General features: G+C 46.1%; 1 protein-coding gene across 18 annotated transcripts in view; it reads right to left on the reverse strand.

Annotated features, from left to right (window-relative positions):
* The window catches only part of TRIM66 (tripartite motif containing 66), a 58,925-nt gene that overhangs the window by 25,017 nt on the left and 9,723 nt on the right, over window positions 1-24,185 (reverse strand). For 5 of the 18 annotated variants that reach the window (XM_070626229.1, XM_070626232.1, XM_070626231.1 and 2 more), the window contains 7 exons: window positions 8,367-8,470; window positions 6,830-6,977; window positions 5,807-5,939; window positions 5,370-5,486; window positions 3,964-4,078; window positions 3,257-3,403; window positions 979-1,096 (listed from right to left, as the gene is read on the reverse strand). In XM_070626229.1, coding sequence (XP_070482330.1) covers window positions 979-1,096; window positions 3,257-3,403; window positions 3,964-4,078; window positions 5,370-5,486; window positions 5,807-5,939; window positions 6,830-6,977; window positions 8,367-8,470 — 882 coding nt within the window. Of the gene's footprint in view, window positions 1-978; window positions 1,097-3,256; window positions 3,404-3,963; window positions 4,079-5,369; window positions 5,487-5,806; window positions 5,940-6,829; window positions 6,978-8,366; window positions 8,471-14,210; window positions 14,912-14,951; window positions 15,358-24,185 lie in introns of those variants that run through there. The other 13 variants (XM_070626236.1, XM_070626233.1, XM_070626238.1 and 10 more) reach the window with 8 other exon arrangements.

A 24,185-nucleotide genomic window follows, 5' to 3' on the forward strand; every position in this document is an offset into this window, starting at 1 on the left:
ACGGGTCTGGGGAACTATGTGTTGTGCAAGTAGGAAGGAAGAGAGTGGGGAAGCTCCCACGGCAGCTCAGTGCCAGGCACCAGCACTGTCCTCAGGTCCCTTGGCCCTCGTGTATGAGTAGATGATATCTATCACTAGCTTAGTCTAATGGCCTCTTCAGCTCATTGTTTTGATGAGGCTTACTTAGGGCGAGACTGAGCAACTTGAGGGCAGGAAGTGTGTTTTATTCACCTTGGTCCCTTAGTGCCCAGCATGGGGCATGACCCAGAGCAGGGGCCTACCAAAGGTCTATTGCGTTAAATCAAAAGGGAAAGGGCAGCAAAAAATAAACCTAAATATCATTCATCGATCTGTCAAGTTCAAAAAACTTTCAATGAGATTAACAGCCCACGTGAAGGCAAAGGTTGGCCATTAGTTTAACAAGCCTACCATCGTCAGGTTGTCAACACAGGCACAACTTCCAGTTGTCTACATTCTGCCTAAAGACTGGACGCCAGCAAATTATTGCCGCAAGAAAGGAAGATGAACTATCTGCTTACATCTCAACTCCAAATGGTGTGCGTTCTTTCTCCCTCTCTGTCTTACTGTTGCTGAGATACCCCTGTTTGTAACCACGTACACGTATACCCTTGTATGACCACAGAGACACAGGTTCACCTGCACTACCATACAGCATTCTGGAGAGCATGGCCACTGTCTTGTCTCCTCTCCAGCAATGAAACCAAGGTAACAGGGACATTCATGCAGAATGGGAAGCTCAGATTTCAACTAGTCCTGTCACAAAAGTCCGGTATTTAAGCCATCCACTCCTCATCCCAATCTCAAACCCCCCAAAAAAGGATTGCTGAGTGACTCCATGACCATTGGCAGTCTCAGGGAGTGCTTTCTCTTGGGCATGTGCTGACCTATCCAGTAAGCTAAGCTCTATATTTGTTCTTAGCAATTATGTAAAAGCCCACAGGGTGGGCCCTGGCTCACCAAGCGAAGCCAGCTGCTTGGTCCAGAAGTTAGGCTCCCAGGTGAATCTGATACTCCAAGGGGAGCCAGGATCTGTGTTACAATTTGTCTCCAGCAATCGCTGCATCTGAAACACAATCTGACAGCAGCACTAACGGTCATTTCTCTGGGCATCTTGCATCTGAATAACTCCCTCTCCCTCATCTTTCAGACAGGTTGAAAGGCTCAAAGCCATCGCTCTTTAGCCTCTGGTCCTCCCCCATATGCTCCTTTCCATGCACTTTAGTATCTTTACATTCTTCTCTCCCCACCTTCCTCCTGCTGACCCCATTCCTCTTATTGAGGCTTCTGGAACCCCTACATTCTTATCTCTTCCAGGCCTCAGATGATTTGTAATTCTCCCTCAAGATATCACTTGCTTGGCAGCCTTCTCAAGAGTGCTCCATTCATTCCAACATAACCTCAATTCAACAACCTATGGCGGAGACGTTCTCTGAGTTCCCCATTGCTGTCCTTCCACCCACATGTAAAACTCCCTTCCATCCTAATCAACTGCCCCCTTCCTCCCTCATCACTTTCCTCTATCTCTAATCACTAACTGTCCCGTTTATCTAGGACTTTGGCAATTGTCCAACTTAACTGCCATCATCTAGTTAACTAATGTCTCAATCAACATCTTGTCCTCTTACTTTCTTGACCTCTTTAATGTCAGCCACCTTCACCTCTCTTTTCAGTTCAGTCACCATACTTAGACCCTTTTCATCATCTAGAACCATTCTACCTATGAGACCTTCAACTCCAACAACCGACTTCCTGATCGTAACCCGCTCTCGCTCTTTCTGAGCATGCTCTTCAACCTCATTGAAGTCTCCAAGCCCTTTCCCATCATTTTCAATAACAATATCACTGGTGCCATTTTGCCTCCCCATCACCAATGCCTAAACTTAGGTCAGTCCAGCCATCCCAAAGCCATGTTATCTGGGGTCGCTTCAGTGATCATTAACCTCAGGGGCATCCCTCAGTCCTTTTTCTTGTCACTTCCTTTCTTGTCAGCTTCCTCTTCCACTGTCCTCAACGACTACTTAAAATATTCACATCTCTCCTCAATGCCACTTACCCAGTGCCTAACCTTCTTACTATCACCTCTTACTTCACAGAGGACAAAACAGACCACAGAGGGCAAACTCCATCAAACTTGTACCTCTCCTACCTCCAAACTTAACTATAGTATAATAATCCCTTCCTGTCTTCCCATCTTGGAGGAAGGGAGCGCCTCTTATGTTTAAGGGCGACTGGTTTACTCTCGACCCCACTTCCTCCTGCCTTCTCAGTATGCTCACTCTACCACACATCTCTTCTTTCTATCTTCAACCTCTCCTCACAAATAAAATGTGTGCAAATGTTTTCCATACTTAAAAAAGGTCTGCCTCCATCTCAAGCTACCTTCTTATTTCCCTTTTCACTTCCGTCTCTACTTCCTCACCTCCCATCCTCAGTCCCCTCATTCTAGCTTTTAACTCTTCTACTTCACTGGAATTTCTTTCAAAAGATCATCAGGGACCTCCTGATTCCCAGACCTCAAGGCCCCTCTTCACTACTGATCCTCTTTCACTATGTAGCAGTGATAACGGTGACCACTTGAAATCTGAAACTCTCTGTTAATTTCTGTGTGCCACAGCCTCCTAAATCTCCCCTGGCCTCTGACTATTGCTTCTCACTCTGCTTCACTCATCCTCTTCCCCTGTCTATGCTGAAAATCATGGTATTTCCCTGGGTTCTAAATTTGTTCTTCTCTTCTTCCTCCACAGACTCTTCCAAGGTGAGACCACTGATATCCCAGTGACTCCTACATCTCCAACCCTGACTTTCCTTCTGACTTCCAAACCTATCTATCAAAACAGATTTTAGACATCTCTTTTTAGATATCTTACAGGCATCTTACATTCAACACATCCAAATATAAACCCAATCAAATTTTTTCAGAATTCTTGCTCCTTCTCCCGAGCATCACCATCCTCCCAAGTCCAACATTTCAACATCATCCTCAACTCCTCCTTCCCTCATAGCCCCATTTAGACCAAAATAGCTTTCTATGGGATGTCTAGCACACTGCTAATGTCCAGGATAATGTCAGAATCTACGACCTAAGACAAAGAAGTACAGAATTTCCAAGCTGAGTTGCCGGGAGGCAAGCAGGACCATTTCAGCACCTGGGTCCTTTGCACTGTGGGGTTTGGCAAAAGATGGCATTCTCTTACTAACCCAAAAACAATGATTGAGAAGTTGGAGTTCTTCTTACCAGCTCTTTGCTGAAAAGGAAAGGGACGCTGGTTTTGCTGCAGACAGCCCAATTGATGAAATTCTGCACATGCTCAAATTGACGGTTGAGGACCATGATGCTCTGTAACTGCTGCTCCAGCTTCCGCTTTCTCTCATTAGTAATGCCCTGGGAATGGAGAGAGAAGACAGAGTCTCAGATCCTGTTCTTGGACTGCGGTCCACTGCTTGGGAAGTCTGATGGCCTGTGTATATCAGTATGAACACTGTTGGAATCAGATGAGACTGCACCCTGAGAGGAGGACAGCAGGACAGAGTGCTGCCATGGGCCACTGAAGGATGGAGGAAGGGAGGGAGATTGGGTGGGTAGATATTATAGTGAAAATAGGGAGTGGGTGATAAATGAATGCATGTCTACATCTCTTGGGCATAACTTGTTTCATGACTCTCTCTTCCAAGGTTATAACCCTGCATAGTCCAGGAAGGCAGTTGCCTTAGAGTCATAGCATTGATGGGAGTTTGAACTGCTTTTCCAGCCCTTACTGAGCCACCATCCCAAAATTAGACTGGACATTTTAAGATATAGGGAGCAGCAGAGAGCTATGGCAACTGCACATCTGAATTTCAGCCCAGGTGGCTCTGCACCCTGAGACTAGTTTGATATGTGCCCAGTTTCTGACCCAGTGAGAGTGCAGAACCCATCCATCTGGTCCATCTGCCCGCATATACCTCCAACTCCTCTATGAGCCCGTTGGCCTGTTTGTTCAGCTCATTCATCAGAACCATCTTGGCCATTTTGATCTGGTTTTCCACCTTCCTGTGCTGATGCTTCACTTCAAAAATCCTGTAAACAGGATGGAACAGAGCATGGTGAGCCCTTCCCTCCAGGCCTGTGAGGACCTGGAGACAGCAGACATAAGAGCCAACAACTTGGAGGCTGCCTATTGAGATCAGGGCCCAGTAGGGACTAAAGATAAAGATACCAGAACCTTCCTTTACCACCCCACCCTTTGTAAAACCCAGCCCATTGATTTAAGTGGGCCAATGGCATAAAGTTCAATCTGCTTTTCTCTAGGTAAACCTCAGGTCCACACCCAGGTCAACCCAGCAGCTCACCAGTTCACACAGCACTAGGGGCAAGACAGAAAGAGTGAGTTCAGGTATGACTTCATGTAATTTGCTGTCTTAAAGAGGAGGATGCTCCTCTGAAGAGTGCCATGCAGTAAAAAGAGCATGGGCAGAGACAGAAAGTAGACTAGTGTTTGCCAAGGGCTGGGGATGTTTGGCAAATGGTGATTGACTGCTAATGTATATGGGGTTTCTTTTTGGAGTGATGAAATGTTCTAAAAGTAGCTAGTAATAATGGTTGCCCAATTCTAGAAATATACTAAAAACCACTGAATTGTACATTTTAAAGGGACAATTTTATGGTATGCAAATTACATCTCAGTAAAGTTGTGAAAAAAAAGAAAGAACATGGGCTCTGAAGTCACATAGACCTAGCCTCCAAACCCAGCTAGTCACTAACTAGCTGTGTGATTTCAGAGTAGTCACCTAACCTCTCTGAACCTCAGCCTCCTCATTAGTAAGGTGGAAATAACCCCAATTCAAAGAATTGTAAGAATTGAACAGAATAATGCATGTATGATGCCCAACCAGTGCCTGCCACATGATGAGCTCTCAGTATCTACTAATTCCCCTGCCACATAAAATATAGATGATTTCTTATCATTTGTGGATTTATACAGAAAACACTGAGAAAGGGGTGACAAAGGGCAGATTGCCACTGACTTGTTGCACCCTCTTGATAAACAGCACTCTCTCCCCCAGTGTCTACTCTGTACCTTGTTCTCAAGCACCTACCCTTGGCTATTTCATGGCCACTTTCAGTTTGGCCCAGACTCACTCTGATCATCCTGAACCAGCTTGGTCCCATTCACGAAGTGATGATCTGGAGCCCTTTCACTTGTCCTGAGATCTCTAAGGCCAGGACATGTACCTGCTAGGACATATGCCCACACCCACTTAATGGCATGTCCTATTCATAAGTACTACATCTGATAGCCTGGTATCAGGATCCAGGATGTGAGGGAAGAGAGCATTTCCAGGGCTGGCCAGGGGCTAGCTTGTGCTACCTGTCCTCAATTTGCTTTGCAGATGTCTGTAGACTGGATTTCTTATGAGCCACCTGTGTAGTCACACCTTCCAGAAGCATCCTCTGGTTTTGCAAAACTTCATCAAGATGTCTGCACCTAGACAAGAAGGCAGAGAAAAAGCTAAGGAAGGCCTTGTCTTATTCTGAGCATGCCAGTCAAGCAAGAATTCCCACACTGCATTGTCTCAGCCAGGTCCATGGAGGCTGGGATTACATCTAGAGAAAGTCAGAGATACTGCAGGCTCTTGGCCCTTTAGGCCTCTCCAGAGAAGCCCCACAACAGGAGCAGAGAAAAACATCAGCCCAAAGTTGTTTTGGGCAGAGAGAGGATTTTAATGCACTGGGAGCCCAGTGCTCTCACAAGTAGGGAGCCCCAGAGCCCTCCCCAAGCCCCTTCAGGCAGCCAGCCAGCCCCACCTGTGTTCTTTGTGTTCCACCATGAGGCAGCTATGGCATGTGAGCACGTCACAGGTCTCGCAGAACAGCTTGAGCACTTCCTGTGTGTGCAGAGGACAGTACAAGGCAAAGTCCCCAGAACCACCATTCACTCCTGCCAGAGAAGATGGAGAAAGTGGGCTTCTCTTGTTTAGGAAGATCTCTCAGTTAAGCTCTGCTGAACAGCCCTCAGCCCTCAGTGGACACAGGGGAGACACAGAGCTTGAGGAAAGGTGGTGCAGACAGGGGAGGCCTCTCCCTGGGACAGTGAGGTTCCAGGAGCACAAGGAGGAATGCAGACTTAGCCTGGCTGGACTTGCCCAGCTGTCCAGAAATAACACACTATCAAGCCCCAGGCATCCCACTACTGCCAGAGGCCAAGGAGGGTGCTTGCTACTGCAGCACATGATCTCCTACGGAAGAATGAATCTTCTAAAATTCAACCTAAACCTCTTCGTTAACCAGGATTCCATTATGGTGGGGCTGAAACTAGTCAACCAGCCTCCCCAGGCTCCAAGCCAGATCACATGGATCATTAACTCTGGTTCCTGTGGGTATGACAAGGGAAAAACCCCTCCCATGGTTCAAGGGCCTTGGGATAAGACTTTCAAAAAGATTGTCATTTAAAACAAATGGCGCTGGATGGGCAAATAGACAAGCCCTGATCCAGGGTGTTTAATTAATCAAGAAACTAAATAGAAATAAGGCATGATTGCTCTAAACAGAGGTGAAAGTAGGGAACTCAGCTAGCTTCCATCATAACTCAAGACTGTGCCTCCTTGAACCACCTCACCCACGCTCCCCGACTCCTCACTCAATACAGAGCCTACAGTGAACTGACACTGTGACTGTGACTCTGCAGGAGATGCCTTTCCTTTGAGACAGGGTCTGAGACCACTTCTACCCTCACCCTCAGCGGGGAAACAAGGTCAGAGAGCTTTGCTCCAGGGTTTTAGGGTTCAGCAGTGCTTAAGGGCATGTGAGCTTGGGGGTGGGGAGTGATACCTGGAGATCCCTTCTGGGCCCGGGGAAAGAGCGGGCCCCCAGGGGCAGGACCATGCCGATGCTCCTCTGTGCAGGAGCTGCACAGCCAGCGGTTGCAGTAGGTACAGAGGATGTGTGCTGCCCTCTTCTCCTTGCACTCAGAGCAGTTCTGGAAGCAGAGAGTTCAGGAGTTACTGACAATATCCTCATTTGGGTCTGCCTCTATGAGTGGTAAATGCTCCAGGGACTAGGGTCCTGCAGGGCTGTTTCTCCACTATTTTGGAGAGCAGTCAATTCTGGGGAGCTGCCTGGGAGTGACATGTAGGGGCTTGTGAAGGAAAGCACCCTTTGTGGCTAAAAGAATAGTGGTCTCAGGGGCTATTCACACACATCCTGTGCTGAAGATGAGGATACTCAAGTGAATAAGGCAAGGATCTGCTCTCAAGGCACACACAGCCTGGATGGGGTGGTAGACGTTCAATGGGAATGCTGTGATAAAAGGACGCACCGACTGCTGAGGAAGCACAGGGAGGTTTCCAGGAGCTTGGTCTAGGAGTGACCAGGAAAGTTTCATAAAGAGGTGACATTTGAGCTGGAGATAGAATGACAAAGAGAAGTTCACCAGGCAGACAAGGGAGGAAAATGGGAAGGCACAGGGAAAAGCAGAAAATCCAATGTGCCTGCAAAGAGGAGGGATCCGCAGCTGTGGGAGTACACAGAAAGATGATCATATACAGCCAAGAAAGAGCTGGTCTGGGGCTTGCCAGGCCCAAGAGTACCTAGTCCTCTCCTAGCCAAAGTGTTCATGCATTTCGTCAGCAAATATCTTGAAGGGCTGATGTAAAATATGTGGAAAGGAGGAGATGTGGAAAAAATTAGTGGCTGAATAAAACAGGCCACCAAACTGATCTGGATTCTGACAGCTTTGTCCTCACACTGGCAACTGACAAATCCATGGCAGGACGAAAAAAGAAGATAAATGAGTTTTACTAAACTATGAATTTCTTGACGGTAGAGAACATGGTCTCTGTCTCCCTAGCATCCAACACAGCGCCTGGTACACATCACACATTCAATAAGAATTAGATACTGAAGCAAGTAAATTGTCAAATGAATAAAATGTCGTGGCAAAAATACTCTAGTGGAAAGAGGAAGAGAAGGGGTACCAGTCAGCAAGTGATATGAAATTTCAGAAACTCGAGAAAAAGGTATTAGTTGTTAAATATAGGCAAGATTGATGAACCCATTTAATCCAGGCTGGTGCATGAGTTTCAACTTAGGAGGAGAAAGAAGGAAATAAAAGCTCAGTATGGATATCTTTCAGTGAGAGCTGTAAGAGAGAAAAAACACTCCCATTTTGCTTTCCCCAACTCAAACATTTTGATTCTCTTCTGGACAGAATGATTGATGGATGGATGGATGGATGGATGAATAATTAGGCAAATTGATGGAGGGGTAGCAAGTTAGACAGAGTGATGGGTAGACAGACAGACTTATAGACAGGGGCCCCACAGATTTCTGAAAAAGGTTAGCTGTTTCTTTCCTTGTGCTGACTTACCCTGGCCATCTTGTGTTGCCCAGTAGAAAAGCACTGCAGAAGAAAATGTTCAGTTACATCCTTGGTAAGGTACACTTGCTTACACCCAGGACAGGAGATGAACTCTGGGAAGTGAGGAAAAGATAACAGAGTCAGGGAGACATGGCAGATTATACATAACATTAAGGCCTAGACACGAGGCTTTCTAATATACAACACCTAGGTATGTGCTGATACCACTGGTGCCAAAATGAACCATGTTTGATGCCACAGCCTGCAATTACCATCCAGGTACTCTGGACATGACCATCCCATTAGGGGCCTACCCTACAGACCTCCTCACATCCTTGTCTTTGCCTGCTTCTACTTTCTTCCCCTTCCCACAAGCTATGCTACTACAGGCCCAAGCCTGCTCTGGTTCTGATAATGGGTTCCTTCCTGCTGCTCCCATGCCTCATTCCACAGCCCTAAGAGCCCAGCTCCCATTACTGGCCAAGCTCCAGGGGGTCAGTTTAGCCCAGGGCACAGCTCCAGCCATTAAGGTCACCACGTAGCAGAATTGCTTTAAAGATCTCAAAGCTAGAGCTTCCAGAAGGCTCTAGCCAGAGAAAGGTAGGCCCCCCTGCCTGCTCATCTAAGAGTTATTTTTCTCTTGTTATAGCTGATGGGTCTGCCCCTGGAGCTCAGAGAGCTTTTGCTCGGCCTTTGCTCGGTTGGGTATACCACATATATGTATGTTTCACCTATGGACATGAACATCTTGTCCTACTCCCTCTCCCCAGAGACATGCAACAGTCTCCAAAAACATTCCTCAGCATAGTGGGCTCTTGAACTACATAAGCAGCATGAGACTGCCACTCTGGAGACTACAGTGCTCTTCAGGCCCACCCCAAGAGCAGTCAGCCCACTGGGTGCAAGGAAATGAGCCTCCTCAGTAAGGCCAGGTGCCTGTGCCCAGGGATGGGGACAACCTGGAAAGAGGCTGGCTATGGCAGTGAATGCAGCAGTTCCACTACAGTATTCTCTGCCTCTTATCATCAAAATGATACAATGGTATTTGCTCTAGACTTGCAGTCACATAAACTTAAGTCCAAATACTGGGTTTCCCACCCACTGACCTTGGTTGGATAAGTCACTAAATCTCACTTAACTCCTCTGTGCCCCAGTTTCCTCATACGTAAAATAGAAAGGGAAAATAAGAGTTGCTGTGAGGACTAAATTAGATAATATTTGAGAAAGCACATGATCCTCCATGAATGTTGACTTGGAATTCAAAAAATTTTTCATATCCCACTCATGGTAAGGCAGTAACCTCAATTATCAACTCTCCCAAGTTATGAAAGTCAGAGAGTCTGAGACATAGATTGAAAAAATGGCCACGAATTCTTACCCTCTTTGCATCCATGCCCTTGCAATCCTAACCATTAAAAGGTGGAGTCTGTTCTCCACCCTTTGAAGCTAGGCTGGCCTCATGACCTGATTTGACCAACAGAAGGCAGCAAGTTCCAAGTCGAGACCTCAAGTGGCTTTGTGAGATTCTGCTCTTGCTCTCAGAACTCTAAGACTGCCCTGTGAACAACCCCATGTTAGACTGCTGGAAGATGAGAGGCCATGCAGAGAGAGGCCTCAGATGTCTCAGGTGTCCCACCTGAAGCCATCATAAACCAGTTAGCTCTAACTGTCTCACCAGCTGAACATAGACACAGGCATGAGCACAGCCGAGATTAGCCAAACCCAGCCCAGCCCAAAAGAACCACCCAGAGAATTCTAGCTAAAGCTGCCAAGCTACATAATCAAGAATAAAGTTTAGTTGTAGTTTTAACCACTAAATTTTGGAGTGGCTCATTATGCAGCAAAATCAAAATCAAAATCATGCAAAATAATAGTTTAATACTCTTCCTCCCCTCACTTTCCCCTAAAAAAAAACCTCCCCCTCCTTCCCAGAGCCATGGACTTTAATGACAGAACTGGATCTGGAATCTCCTGGATATTCTCCTGCCTGTCAAGAACACTGGCCAGAGGTGGAGAAGGATGCTCTCCATAGAGGCACCATCCAGGGCAATCAGGTGACTGTCCCTCACTTTCATTTGGCTCGCCCTGGGGAGACCCTCCTCATCTACCCTCAGGTCAGAAATGCTGCTCTAATTGTTGAAAATAATTTCCACAAGGCTTCCAACCTCCTCGTACCAGATGCCCAAACATTAGTCGTGGTAACACAGCCTCATTAGCATCATGAAAAAAGAGAAATAACTGAATAAGATCAGACAAGGCCTCACCACACATCCTCCATCTCTGTTGGTCTTAAAGGCTAAAATTCTCAGCTTGGCACTCCAGCCCTTTCCAAGTTGGCCTTATCTCTCTAGTCTCAGCTCTAGCTTCATCTGCCACACATACTCTGTCCTTGCCATACCAAAGATCTCTGCTGTCTCCCGAATATCCCAAACCTTTGCATAACTCTGTGTTTGTGAAAACACTGTTCCCTCTCCCTGAAATACGCTTTCTTGCTCCCCTCCTTTTCAGACAAACTCCTGTTCATCCTTTCAAACCTGTTCAAACATTCCACCTTTGAGAAGCAGGCTTGATTTCCCTCAAGATGAGTTAGTTATTCCCTCTTCTGGGCTCCCACAGCATCCTCAATATCCTTCTTATAACAAATAGCACATTGCATTTTAACTATCTGGTCATATGTCTGCATATAAAAATACTTTACAATTGTACTAAAAGCTGCTGCATGATTTTCAGCAGACTGGACAATTGTGTTTCTTTTGGGTTTGGGTATTCCATGTGCATTCCTTGCAAGGAAGACCACTGAAAGTAGTAAAAAGTCACCAGTAAGTTTTCAGGGTGATGGAAAAAAAGCCAGCCTAGGAAGATAAAAGAATCAGGTGTGATCTAGAGCAGAGGTGTGGTGCTGGGGAAAGGCTGGGAAATGGGAGACGTGGGTTTAGGTCCAGGAACGGCACTATCTATGCAACCTTAGGTAAGTGACCCCTTTCTCTGAATCTTAGTTTCTACATCCTTAAAATAAGGGGAATGGGAATATCAGGGAAGTATGGATTATCCAACCCTCTTCCTCTGCCTAGTGCAGCCAGGCTTCAGGAATATTCCCCTAGGCTAGGTGGGAAGGGACAGACAGCCAAACAGCAAGCTGGCTATTACCCTTGTCAGCAGGTCAGGGGATACGCTTGTGGCTGAGGTGAGGCCTCGATCTAAAAGTTCATCCTGTCTGAGGAGGGGCCGCTGTGGCAGAGAGCAGAGGTGGAGACCCACGGCAGTGGAGCAAGCAGGTCCCTTGGAGCTGTGGGGCCAGAGTGGACACAAGGACATGTGCTCTTTGTGTAACCACATCATTGCCCAGAAATTCTTATCTTCCCTCAGAAAGTCCCTAACTCCCATCAAGCTATGTCAACCTTGAGCTTTTTTCTTTAGGAGGATTTTCCATTTTTCAATGAGGATACAACAAAGTTTTTGTTTAAGACAATTGAAATACACGAACTCCTAGGGCTGTGGATGTACACAAAATAACCAAACATCTATTTATAATATTTAACATTATTTTAGTTAATTAATAACATATTTAAATCATATATTACATAAAATATTATTTAGATATATTGCTTTTTTTCTATTTGAATTATTCAAGCAATTGCCTTGAGCTTTTATTTCATACACAGGAACATCAGTTCCGAGAAATATAGAGCCTGAACCCAAAGGCCACACAACCATCCCAGAAGAGGCGGGGCTTCTGCCTCCTGCATGAAGTCGTCACAGGCACCAGAGGTCCTCCAGGGGACCTAGAGGCCTAGAGAGCAGCTCTGAGAGCCGAGGGTGTTCAGTCCATCTGTGATAAGAGTGCACGCTCCTGGTCCCTGGGAGGCGTGGGACAGACTGTTCTTCTATCACCTCTCCCTGCACCAGGCACTTTACATGTGTTATCTCATTTAATCATCAAATCACCTCTGACAGGTAGGCATTGTCCCCATTTCATAGCTAGAAAGACTGAGGCTCCAAGAAGTTGTCGCCCATCAAAGATCATACGAAGCACAGGCAGAACTATGATTAGAACCCGAGTCTCTCTGCCTCTAAAACCCAGCCCCTTCCATCATGCTACATTGCTCTCTAATTCAAGTGTAAATCAAAAAGGTAATTTATTTTAGTTAACTAGAAAATTTGATTATCTGTCAAATATTCCATAATAACGATCAGACTCTAATGATGACCTGGACCCAGCTCTGGACTCAGGGAAAACAGAAGGAGCTCGGAGCCAGCCTCATCTGTGCTTAGAGTTTTAAGAAGTATGATCTTTGACAAAAGGCAAATGAAGCAGTTTTTCTCCAGGAGAAAATAAATCTGGGGGCAGTTTCATTCTACAGACCAGTGATTCTCAAACATCATTGCATATTTGAATATACGGGGGTGCTTTGAAACATCCTGATGTCCAGTCCACATCCATATCAATCAAATCAGACTTTCAGGAGGTGGAATCCAGGCATCAGTATTTTTTAAAATTCCCCAGGTGATTACAATGCACAACCAAGTTTGAGGACCAGTGCCTTAGAGAGAGCGCCCATTGCCCCTGTGGCTGAGCCTAACAGCTCTGTCCCCTGTATCATCCAGCTGAGAAAGGAGGCCCACTCAGTTTTAAAGAGGCTCCAAGAAGTTAAGAAAGATTCTGAAGGCAGCTATGATGTAGTCCCACTCTGGCAGAGAAGAGGGCAGATTCCCAATAGACAGAAGGGTGTCCTGATACCTAGGTACCCTGGGGGTTGATGGTGAGTTGGAGGACACATTTTGCCTCTCCTAACTCCCATATCCACTCAAGGACCCATGAGCAGGCGTAGGTTGCAGCCTGAGGTTTGGCACTACAACGACTACTGCTGTGGCCTAGAGAGTATGCTGGGCTCAGGACTTGGTGAGGTAGCAAGGGAGGGGTGCCAAGACTGGGGAGTCCACCTTCAGATATGAACAGCAATCCCGAGGCAACCTGGGCACCAGAGGGCTGGGGTGGGAGAGAAATCCCAAGGAGGTCTCAGAAAGCCAGCACTGAGTCAGCTCAGCCCACCAGGTGGGGACACATACACCCCAGGTGCATAAGCTAGAGCCCAGTGCTAAGCAACCCTCTGAAGAAGCCCTTCGTTCTACAGCTCTTGTCCAGGGCAACATGAAACTTTGTAGCTGGGGCCCAAGCTCTGACTCTAACAGAGCAGCAGCATCCTCTGAAGCAGACTGATGCTCCTCTGCCAGCTCTCACCTGTAGAACCAAAGCTGGACAGACCTAGCTTTCAGACCCAGCTTTTTTCACTGTTCAACCAACCAATTCCCTCACCATACAGATGGTGACATGAAGGCCCAGAGAGAGGGAGGGACTTAGCTGAAAACCACAGAGCACTTGTAAAACGTAGGTGGTACCTTCACCACTGAGCAGTCCCTGATTACCTCCGTATCCACAAGTAAGACATTCTACCTCCCTATGCCTCTGTCAGTCACTATGCAAGGAGAAAAAGCACTGGTGGTATCCTCTGGCAGGCTGGCCATCCTCATTAACCATTCCTGTCCTCCCACCCAAGGGCAGCCCAGGGTACTGGGTATCATAGTAAGGCCCCCACCACACAAGCCCCTGAAGCCTTCATCTAGCCCATAACTCAAAGTAGCACCACCTTCGAGAAACACATTGCACCCATTCCCCAGACACACAGTCCCTGCTAGAAAGGCAGATTCTGATCCTAAGGTGATTGCTGCTCCTGCCCCTGGCTGCCAGGAGGCTTACCTGTGGCCCCTGCTGCCCTATGATTAGAGCAACACCTGGGAGAGAAGTCAGAAGAGCGACAGATGAGACCACCACCAGTCACAGAGGATGGTGCTTACCAAGTGCCCAGGAACATCCGCCCTGCATGCTGCAGCCAGCTGGGCTGCAGGGCCTAAGCCTTGGGGAGCTGGGTACTGGGTGGGGTTGGGGGAGCAGCCTGGATCCTCTCCTTTCTCTGATGCATCCTCAGCCAGGGCTGCATTTCTCCAGCTCACCTGAGATGCTCCTGCAAGAAAGGGCTTGGTTGACTCCTCCTGTTCCTGTTTATCTCGAAGGCTCTGCAGCAATTTTCCCAAACTGAACAGCAAGAGGGAGACCTCAAAGAGGCGACTCTCTTCCTAGCTGCATCTCCTTCCTAATCCTCTGGGTGCCTTGGAATAGAAGCTCAGAAGAAAGAAAACGAGATTTTCAACTTTCAGCAACTAGCTCTGTCGCCCTCTGCACGGCTCAGGAGGCCATCACTCTCAGCCTTTTAAGACTCGATCCAAAAATCCTTCAGCCCTCCATGTTCCCCAAAATGACAGTGCTCATGTATGGCTGGAACCTGCCCCGATCCGGCAGCTCATTTAAATAGAGCTCATCACAACAACAGTGTTGGTGGAGAAGTGAGTAGCTGCAGGGCCCTGGGGACCCCCTGTTTATACGTAGGAAGAATGATGCAATCTGGGTATCAAAATAGCAATCCAGAATGGAATAACAGGCTCACGCAGCAGCGGTGCCTGCACAGCCAGAGCTCAAGTTGACACACTCTGTCAGCCCCACACTGCTGCAGCACGCAGATGCCAGGCACACACTCTCACCGCATCATTTTAAAAATCAGCAGGAGCCCGAGATATCCCTCCGTGCCCCCGGCACTGAAGGAGGGTTTGTGGGGGGGCCTTCGACAGACATTAAAATGTCTCCTACACACTCACCTGCTCCTGCCACTTCACCTGAAGTCCTTATCCTGTGACGTCACAGTCAGTTGCCATAGTGACCAATTGTCCGTCACAAGTGGAGGATTAGGACTTCAGATGGAGAAGACACACATTTATGATGCACAAAAGTCCTGGGAGGTGTCCCTTGGCAGCTAACTCGACCCCCCAGGGAGATACAGTCACACACAAGCAGGGAGAAAAAAGGAAAGGAAAAACAGGGTCGAGTTGGAGGAAAGACATTAGGACGGGGCAAGCCTACAAGCACAGGATAATTGCAAAAGCAGAGAGTACAGGAAAATTTCAGAAGCACAGAGGGGGAGTGGCAGGGGATGAGCTTGGAAAGACTGGCAGGAGAGTAAGCTCCTGACAGGCTCTGAATGCTAAACTAAGGAGATTGATCTTTATCCTAAAAGCAAAGGCAGCCCAGAAAGGCTCTGGAGAGTGACTGAGCTGGGCTTTATGATTATACTGATGGACTGAAGAGAGGGGGCTCAGGAAAGGAGGCTTGTCCAGTTGAGCATTAATGGGATCCTGAATGAGTGTAGAAATAGAAAGCGACAAGAGTCATTTCAAGGAGAAGTGATAGGACATGACCAAAATAGGATGTTGGGGGGAGTGGTGGTGTGAGAAGAAAAAGGAGTCAAGTGGATGGGCTGTTATGAATAGAGACAGTAACAGGAGAAGGAAGAAGGCAGTTAACAAATCCCATCTTACCTAGGTCCTACTTTCTCTGGCATCCACAGCCCCTGAAGATCAGGTCTCATCCTGCCTTGCTGGACCAGTGATTCCCAAATCTGGAGGGTTTGTTAGAAATCCTTAGTCTACCAAATCCAAATCTCTTGGGTGTGGGTGTGGGACAAGGAATCTATATTTTTAGCAAGTTTCCCAAATAATTCTTAGGCATCCAGATTAGCACTGGTTCAAGGACCAGTAATCTGGAACCAATGGCCTGGACAACTGCAGTAGCCTGCCAGCAGGTGTTCCTGCATCCAGTCCTGTCTCCTCCAGTCAGTCACTCTTCCCACTCAGCCAGAATGACTTTTTCAAAATACAGATTTGAGGGGCCGCCTGGTGGCATAGTGGTTAAGTTCATGCGCTCCAGTTCGGAGTCCTGGGGCTCACAGGTTCGGATCCCGGGTGCAGATCTAGCACCGCTCGTCAAGCCACTCTGTCACGGTGTCCCACATAAACAGAGGAAGATGGGCACAGATATTAGCCCAGGGCCAATCTTCTTCTCACACGCGTAAGAATAAAATACAGATTTGACCATATTCCACTGACCAATAACCTTCAATGGCTCCCCACTGTCTACAGAATAGCTTAAATTAGTTCAGGTCCTTCATGATTTGGCCCTAAATCTCCTTTCCAAACAGAGTTCCCATTTCTTTCCTTCAAGTAATCCCATATTCCAGACAAATTTAACTCCCTCCTGTTCCTCCTGCCCTCTCCTCCACGTGCCTCATCCTAACACTATTCCCTACCTGCGATTCCCTTCCACATTTTTCTAATCCTGCCTGGCTCCTGCACAGCTCTTCCTACTTGATTCCACCCACAGGTTCAAACCCACCCAACAGCCCCAGACAGAGCCTAAAGCAAGGGTCAGAAAACTACAGCCCGTCTGTTTGTACAAACAAAATTTTATAGGAACACAGCCATGCCCATTCATTTCCATATTGTCTACGGATGCTTTTGTGCTGTAATGGCAGAGTCAAGTTGTTTCAGCAGAGCCTGTGTGGCCCACAAAGCCAAAAATACTTACTATCTAGCCCTTTACAGAAAAAGTTTGCTGACCCTCATCCTAAAACAGCAACTGCTTAAACTATTCTAGTCTCACTTTGGGGGGTTCAGTTCTGGGAATGGGGATCCTGCTTGTTTCCAAGTCAACCCCTATGCCTGTGTGCTCTAGTTCTGATAGGTAGGTCACATTTGAGTTGGACATTCAGTTTTGGGTAGGATGTTACTAACAAGGAAAGGGCATTTCAGGAGGCAGGAACATTATGAACAGAGAATTGTAGATGTCAAAATGTGAGGCCTCTCAAGGAAAGGCTGGTAAAGCTAGCATGTGTAGAGGAGTGACAGGAGATGAGGCTCTTAGGGTCAGATTGGGAAGAGCCTGGAAGGCCATGCCAAGTTTCTGTTCTAAACTGCAAGCAATTGGGAGCCTTGTAGGTAGGTAGAAATGCAGGCCCAGAATAGGAGAGAGTGATCAGGGTTGAAGCTAGAGGATTTGGGAGTAAAACCCACAGAGGCAATAGGTGAAGTGAGGTCAGGCAGGGGATTCAGGAACTGTGGGGCAGGGCCAGGCAGGAGATCCAAGCCAAGAGTCAGAATATGTGCATTAGAGCCAGGTGACAGGCTGAGACTGGAGATGGGTGGTCCACAGCCTTCATAGCCCATGCTCCCAGGAACCACCCAACTGTGAAACAAGCTTTCTGAGCCAAAAAAGTACCACAGTGGAATGCAGAAGGCACAGGAAGGATGAGTCCAGGCTCATTTCGTCTGATAGAGTGGCACCTCTATCTCTTTTCACTTCAAATCTCGAGTCAACCCAAAGACTAATGCACTGGCACATTCCATGCAAAGCCACTGACCCCATTTCCAACCGGGCCTAGAGAGAGAGAGACAGTAGGGCACCAAGAGTAGCATCCTGCTCTAGGTCTGTAGGTCCTACTGGCCCTCGAACCCAGGCAAGTCATGGACTGCCAGGCACAGGAGCTGCATTGTTTTGGTCTGGCTCTGTAAGTGACCAATTATGTGACTTTCAGCAGGATTCTAGACCTTTCTGGACTCCTGATGCCCCATTTATACAGTGAAAGGTTAGAGATAAGCTCTAAGGGTCTTTCCTGCTCTTGGGCCTTCACAGCAATCAACTATGACTGGTTCCCCTTGGATGAGAGAGTTCTGGCAGATAAGAGGCCCCTCCAAGACCCTGTCTGTCAATCACAGCTACCTCAAACACTCTCCCGCAGCAAATCTATTCTAGCTTTAGCCTTCCAAGCAGTACTGGCAGCAGCAAGCACATTCCCCCAAAACACAGCCTGCCTCCTCCCCACTACCAGGGGAATTGCTCTCCCAGTAACATGTACTGTTCCGAGGTGACAGTGCTACCCCCAGGGCCCTAGAGAGCCAATTAAGGTGAGGAAACTGTTCATGAACTAAAAAGCTATCCTGCCGAGAGGGCTCCGGAGCTCCAACTTCTGCACCTGCTGCACACCCAGCTCAGCCCAGCTCAGCCCAGCTCAGCAGGCTGCCCTCCACCTGGGAGACTTGGGTCACTGCCTACAACAGACCCCACAATGGTTGAACACACTGTTCAGCACCTGGAATGAGCAAACTGCAGTCACCTCACCTGCCAGGCTCCTGTAGCTGAGATCTCACCCCCTGCCTCCCACTCTCACCCCAGGCCATTAGAGCCCCTCCAGCTGAACTGCTCATTAAGATAAGCGTCATTTCCCTCCCTGACTCTGAGGTTGTAGCATCTTGCGTCAGTTACCTCTCTTTGGATCTTCCCAAAGCCCCAAAGCCTGCCCACTGAGGGACAGAGATTGCTCCCCCTTTCAGCATTTGTAGTTTACAAGCAATACGCTTAGTGAAGGGTGACTCTTCACTAGCTTCAGGAAACACGAGGTTTTGGTGGTTATTTGGTGTTCTTAGAGCTCGTCAAGTCCAGCCCTGAAAGCCAGACAAGATCCAGGATCACTCAGTAAATTGGTGCTAGAGTCCAGACGGAGCTCCAGAGCTGTGACTTCCAGACAAGGGCTCTACTCACATCTTGACCACATCGTCCACTTTGATAATGAGAAAAGTAAGATATTGAACAAGTATATTCCAGAATTTAGATCTCAGAATCAAGGTATCCCAGCCAGGATCTGTCCTACAATAGATGTGAGGAGAAAGAATAATGTTCCTTTTACTTATATGGGGAAGGAAATATCCAACTAACTGCTTTTCTCCCCTAAAACAACAAATAGAACCACAGGAGCCCTGAGAATTTTGAAGACAGATCCAGCATATAGTAAATGTCAGTTTCAGGCATGCCAGCTCCCTTCAGAGCTTACTGCATTTATTAAATTTCACTTTGGGACTCAAAAGCCAACTTTCCAGATAGAATTTGAGCTGGGACCATTTTCAATTAGACTTAAAAGTGATTAATCCCAAGTAGATATTCTCACTGGCTGAGAAAACCCATTTCCAATATCCAGCCTTTCTGCACAGAGCCTGCAACTCTAGTCACCCCACTTCAGGGCTTAGCCATTGCGTGCTCAGCACACCACCGCTTTTACTCTGGTCCCCATCACTAGCTTCCGAAGAGCCTGCCCAGCTGATCTCCCCAGAGCTCGAGACCTGACGCAGACCCATTTTCCCAGCGTGATGGAGTTGCTAGGCTGTGGCTGCATCAGTTAAAGATTTGCACGTGATGGCTCAGGCTGCAGGGTTGGTTCTTTCCTCGAGGATTCTCCATGGCGTCTCTTCATCAGCTCAGTGATTCCAGGTGAGCATGGAATCTCCCCCTGAGCAAAGTGCTACAGGGCAGATCACAAGCTTTGAAGACAGGTGAACTTGAATTTAACCCAAGCTGACAGTAGTTGTTAGACCTTGGAACTCCCATAATGACAATCCCCAGGTTTTTCATCTGTAAAATGGGAATAATACCTACCTTATAGGGCTGTTTTGAAGTTTAGAAAAGATAATACAGGCACAAGTACCCAGTACAGTGTCTGCCAACCAGTAGGTGCTTAATTAACATGTTTTGCATCTCCTACTTGAGGAATGGAAAGGGGCAGTGTCACAAGTGAAAAAAGTCTTCTTTCCAGGCAAGAGCCATGGGAGATCTTCATGGAGTCACTGATTAAATCATTTGTTCAATAAATATTCACTTAAGCCCCGCTATCCTGTGTCAGGCTCTGTGTTGGGCTGCAGGGCTGTAGGATGAAAGGCACAGTCTAGTTGAATGAGAAGATGCCCACCTCATGCACTCCCCCAGTGCTGAGCCCCAGTGCAGGAGTGCAGGTCTGGGGAGGCTCCAGTGAGGGATTAGAGTTGAAAACCAGCTGAATGGACCATGAGCCCAGGCACAGCCTCTCTTCCATTCAACACAGCAGCTGCTCAGCTCTGTCCGGGAGAAACAGATTTCTGGAAATGGACTCCTTCCCATGCAATGTGGCCCCATCTGGCTGGAAGCATTGATACTAGGGACCAATTAATTTTTCAGCTTCTGCCCATCTCCTCTGCCAACCCTCTACCTGCTCTCATATTTTACTTTTGAAAACCCCAGATTGGCAGAAATAGGATAAGCCTTTTAGCAAGTCTGTGCTCCTACTCTGCTGGATAAAGTGGCAGTGTTAAAAGCTCTTTCCAAAGAACCAGACTCCCAAAGCTTGGCTTCTCAAATTACAGTCCAGAAATCTAAGTTCAGGTATTGAATATCTCTCTAGACTTGCTAGAGATAGGGGATAGCTCTGCTTTTCATCAGACATATCATTTGGGTGCCATTCTTTTATTCCTTCAGAAAACATTCAGTGAGCAACTGACATCTACCAGTCCTGGTGCATGCAGAACCTCCCAGATGTACTGCTGCTTTGCAGGAACTTTAAACAATCTTCTCCTCACATCCCTACCACATTGTATTAATATCATCTATTTAGTTATCTACCCTTCAATAGAGGATGAGTTCCCTGAAGGCAGGGCCCTGTCTTTTCATCTCTGTAGCCTAAATGCCATAGAGCCTGGTACATAGAAGTCAATAAATACCTATGAAGGAGACAGACATACAAACCAACAAATACCTCACAGCATAGTCCTAAAATCTCCAAGTAGTAGAGGAAGCTTATTCCACCCTTCATGAATAAATGTAAATATGGAAGGTAACAATGGCCTAGCCAGATCATAGGACATAGCAAAAAATACAAGATGCCACATAGTCAAGAAATTACCTTTCTGGTTCCAAATCAAGCATGTTCATATCTAATAGATTTTTTTCAACTTAAGTTTCACAGGTTCTAAATAATAGTATTTTTTCACATTTCTTGGTCTCTTACTATATCATAGGCATAGTACAGAATGTTTTATGTATATGTTCTCATTTAATCTTCATAACAATCCCATGAGCTAATTACTACTATCATCATCCCCATTTACAGGCAGGCAAAATTACCCAAGCTACACAACTATTAAGTGACAGGCAGATCAGGATTCATACTCAGACGCTCAGATATATTGACACCAAAGCTTACATTTTTATTCTCCATTGTACTTAGAATAACTTGGCAACAAACACAATGATTCTAATCATTGTCATTAGCATGAATTTAGTTTCCTGACTTTAGAGTTGAAAAAGACTTGAAACACGCATAATTAGTTCATGTTAAAAATCTTAAATGATGGGGCTGATCTGGTGGTGTAGTGGTTAAGTTCGTGCACTCTGCTTCAGCAGCCCCAGGGTTCACAGGTCCATCCCAGGCGCAGATCTACCACTGCTTGTCAAGTCACACTGTGGCAGCATCCCACATAAAATAGAGGAAGATTGGCACAGATGTTAGCTCAGTGACAATCTTCCTTAAGCAGAAAGAGGAAGATTGGCAACAGATGTTAGCTCAGGGCCAATCTTCCTCACAAAAAAAATCTTAAATGAGATCAAAGACCTAAACATAAGAGTTAAAACTATGAAACTCTTAGAAGAAAACCTAGGGGGAAAGCTTCATGATAATGGATTTGGCAATGACTTCTTGGATATGATACCAAAAGCACAGGCAACAGAAGAAAAAATCTCTAAGTTGGACTTAAAATATGAAACTTTCGGGGCTGGCCCCGTGGCCAAGTGGTTAAGTTCGCGCACTCTGCTGCAGGCGGCCCAGTGTTTCATTGGTTCGAATCCTGGGCGTGGACATGGCACTGCTCATCAAACCACGCTGAGGCAGCGTCCCACATGCCACAACTAGAAGGACCCACAACGAAGAATATACAACTATGTACTGGGGGGCTTTGGGAGAAAAAGGAAAAAAATGAAAAATCTTTAAAAAAAATATGAAACTTTTGTGCATCAAAGGACACTATCAACAGAAAGAGAAGACAACTCATGGAATGGGAGAAAATATTTGTAAATCATATATCTGATAAGGGTCTAGTATCCAGAATATATAAAGAACTCTTACAACTTAACAACAAAAAAAACTAATTAAAAAATGGGCAGAACTGAAATTCTGTAACGTAAAAGAAGTCCTCGTTCCCCGTTCCCCCAGCCCCTGGCAACCACCATTCTACTTGGTCTCCATGAATTTGACCACTCTAGGGACCTCATGTAACTGAAATCATAGGGTATTTGTCTTTTTGCGACTGGCTTATTTCCTTTAGCATAATGCTCTCAAGATTCATCCACATTGTAACATGTATCAGAATTTCCTTCCTTATTAAGGCTGAGTAATATTCCATCATATGTATATACTACATTTTGTTTATCCATTCACTGTTGATGGTCACTTGTGTTGCTTCCACCTTGTGACTATTGCAAATGATGCTGCTATGAACATGAGTGTAACAAATCTCTCTTCAAGTCCCTGCTTTCAACTCTTTTGGGTAAATACCCAGAAGTGGAATTACTGGATTACATGGCAATTCTATTTTTAATTTTTTGAGGAACTACCATACTTTTTTCCAGAGTGGTTGCACCATTTTATAGTCCCACCAACAGTAAACAAAGATTTCAATTTTTCCACATCCTCACCAACATGTGTTACTTTGGGTTTTGTTTTTGGTTTTGGTGAGGAAGATTGGCCCTAAACTAACATTTGTTGCCAATGTTCCTCTTTTTACTTGACGAAGATTGTCCCTGAGCTAACATCCATGTCAATCTTCCTCTATTTTGTGTGTGGGATGCCACCACAGCATGGCTTGATTAGCAGTGTGTAGGTCCATGCCCAGGATCCGAACCCATGAACCCTGGGCCACTGAAGCCAAGTGTGCCAATTTAACCGCTATATGACCAGGCCAGCCCCTGTTTTTTTCTTTCAACAGTAGCCATCCTAATGGGTGTGAGGTGGTATCTCACTGTGGTTTTGATTTATATTTCCCTGATAATTACTGATATTGAGCATCTTTTCATGTACTTACTGGCCATTGGTATATCTTGTTTGGAGAAATGTCTATTCAAGTCCCTTGCCCATTTTTTTTTAAATTTGTTGTTGTTGTTGTTGAGTTGTAGTTCTTCATATATTCTGGATATTAACCCAATAGTGCTAGAACTTTTAAGACATATTTAAGATTCACCATATTTATAAATTTAACTTATTGGACTTCAAAGAGTTCTTTAAGGAATTAGGAACACTTATTTCCTAGACTTATTTCCTAGTACTACTTAAAAAGAAAATAAAATACATTTAACTTATAAAGGCAAATATTAATTTTGTTTGTTCAAATATTAAAAAGGCCCTTTAAAAGTGATTGTTAAAATTTGCTACCTTTATAAGTAGAATAAGATTTGTAAGTCAAAATTAAAAGCTTAAGGGAGGCCTAACTTTAAGTTACAAGTTTAAAATTCAGATACTAATTTTTAAAATCAAAGTAAACCAGATCTTTTCTGTGCTTCAAACTCTCAACAGGCATTCAGAGAAGTAAGGGTGGCTTGCCCAAAGGTTTGGAGGGCTCAAAATTCAGATCTAAAGCCCACTCTTAACTGCAACATTATAATGCCTCAAAGAGGGCCCAGCCTTGTGCTATAAATCACTTTGAACATACGGCAGAGAAAAAACAAACAAAAAAGATATTTCTAAATGCTGCCAACTTATTTGACTTTCTCATCCTGCAAGTTTATTCAACAGATATTTACTGCACCTTTGTTACACGTCCTGTGCTAGAATACTGAAACTAAAGGACCTGGTTCCTGTCTCCAAGGACATCACAGTTCTCAATAAGATTGTTTCCAAGGAAACCTGACATACAGGAGCAAGACACAGGCTCCTCCCTGCCGGGCAGCAGCTTAAACAGTCAATGGTTCACTAGTCAGTGTGATTCCATGCAGAATCTGTTCCTGACCAACCCCAGGAGCCCAGCCATTCTCTCTCCCGCCTTGGAAGTTTAGTGAGCCAGGACGCATCCTCACCATCTGGGGAGTCAGCAGAACCT

This window comes from Equus przewalskii, chromosome 6 (genome assembly GCF_037783145.1).
Source record: "Equus przewalskii isolate Varuska chromosome 6, EquPr2, whole genome shotgun sequence".
In the NCBI taxonomy this organism is placed as follows: domain Eukaryota; kingdom Metazoa; phylum Chordata; class Mammalia; order Perissodactyla; family Equidae; genus Equus; species Equus przewalskii.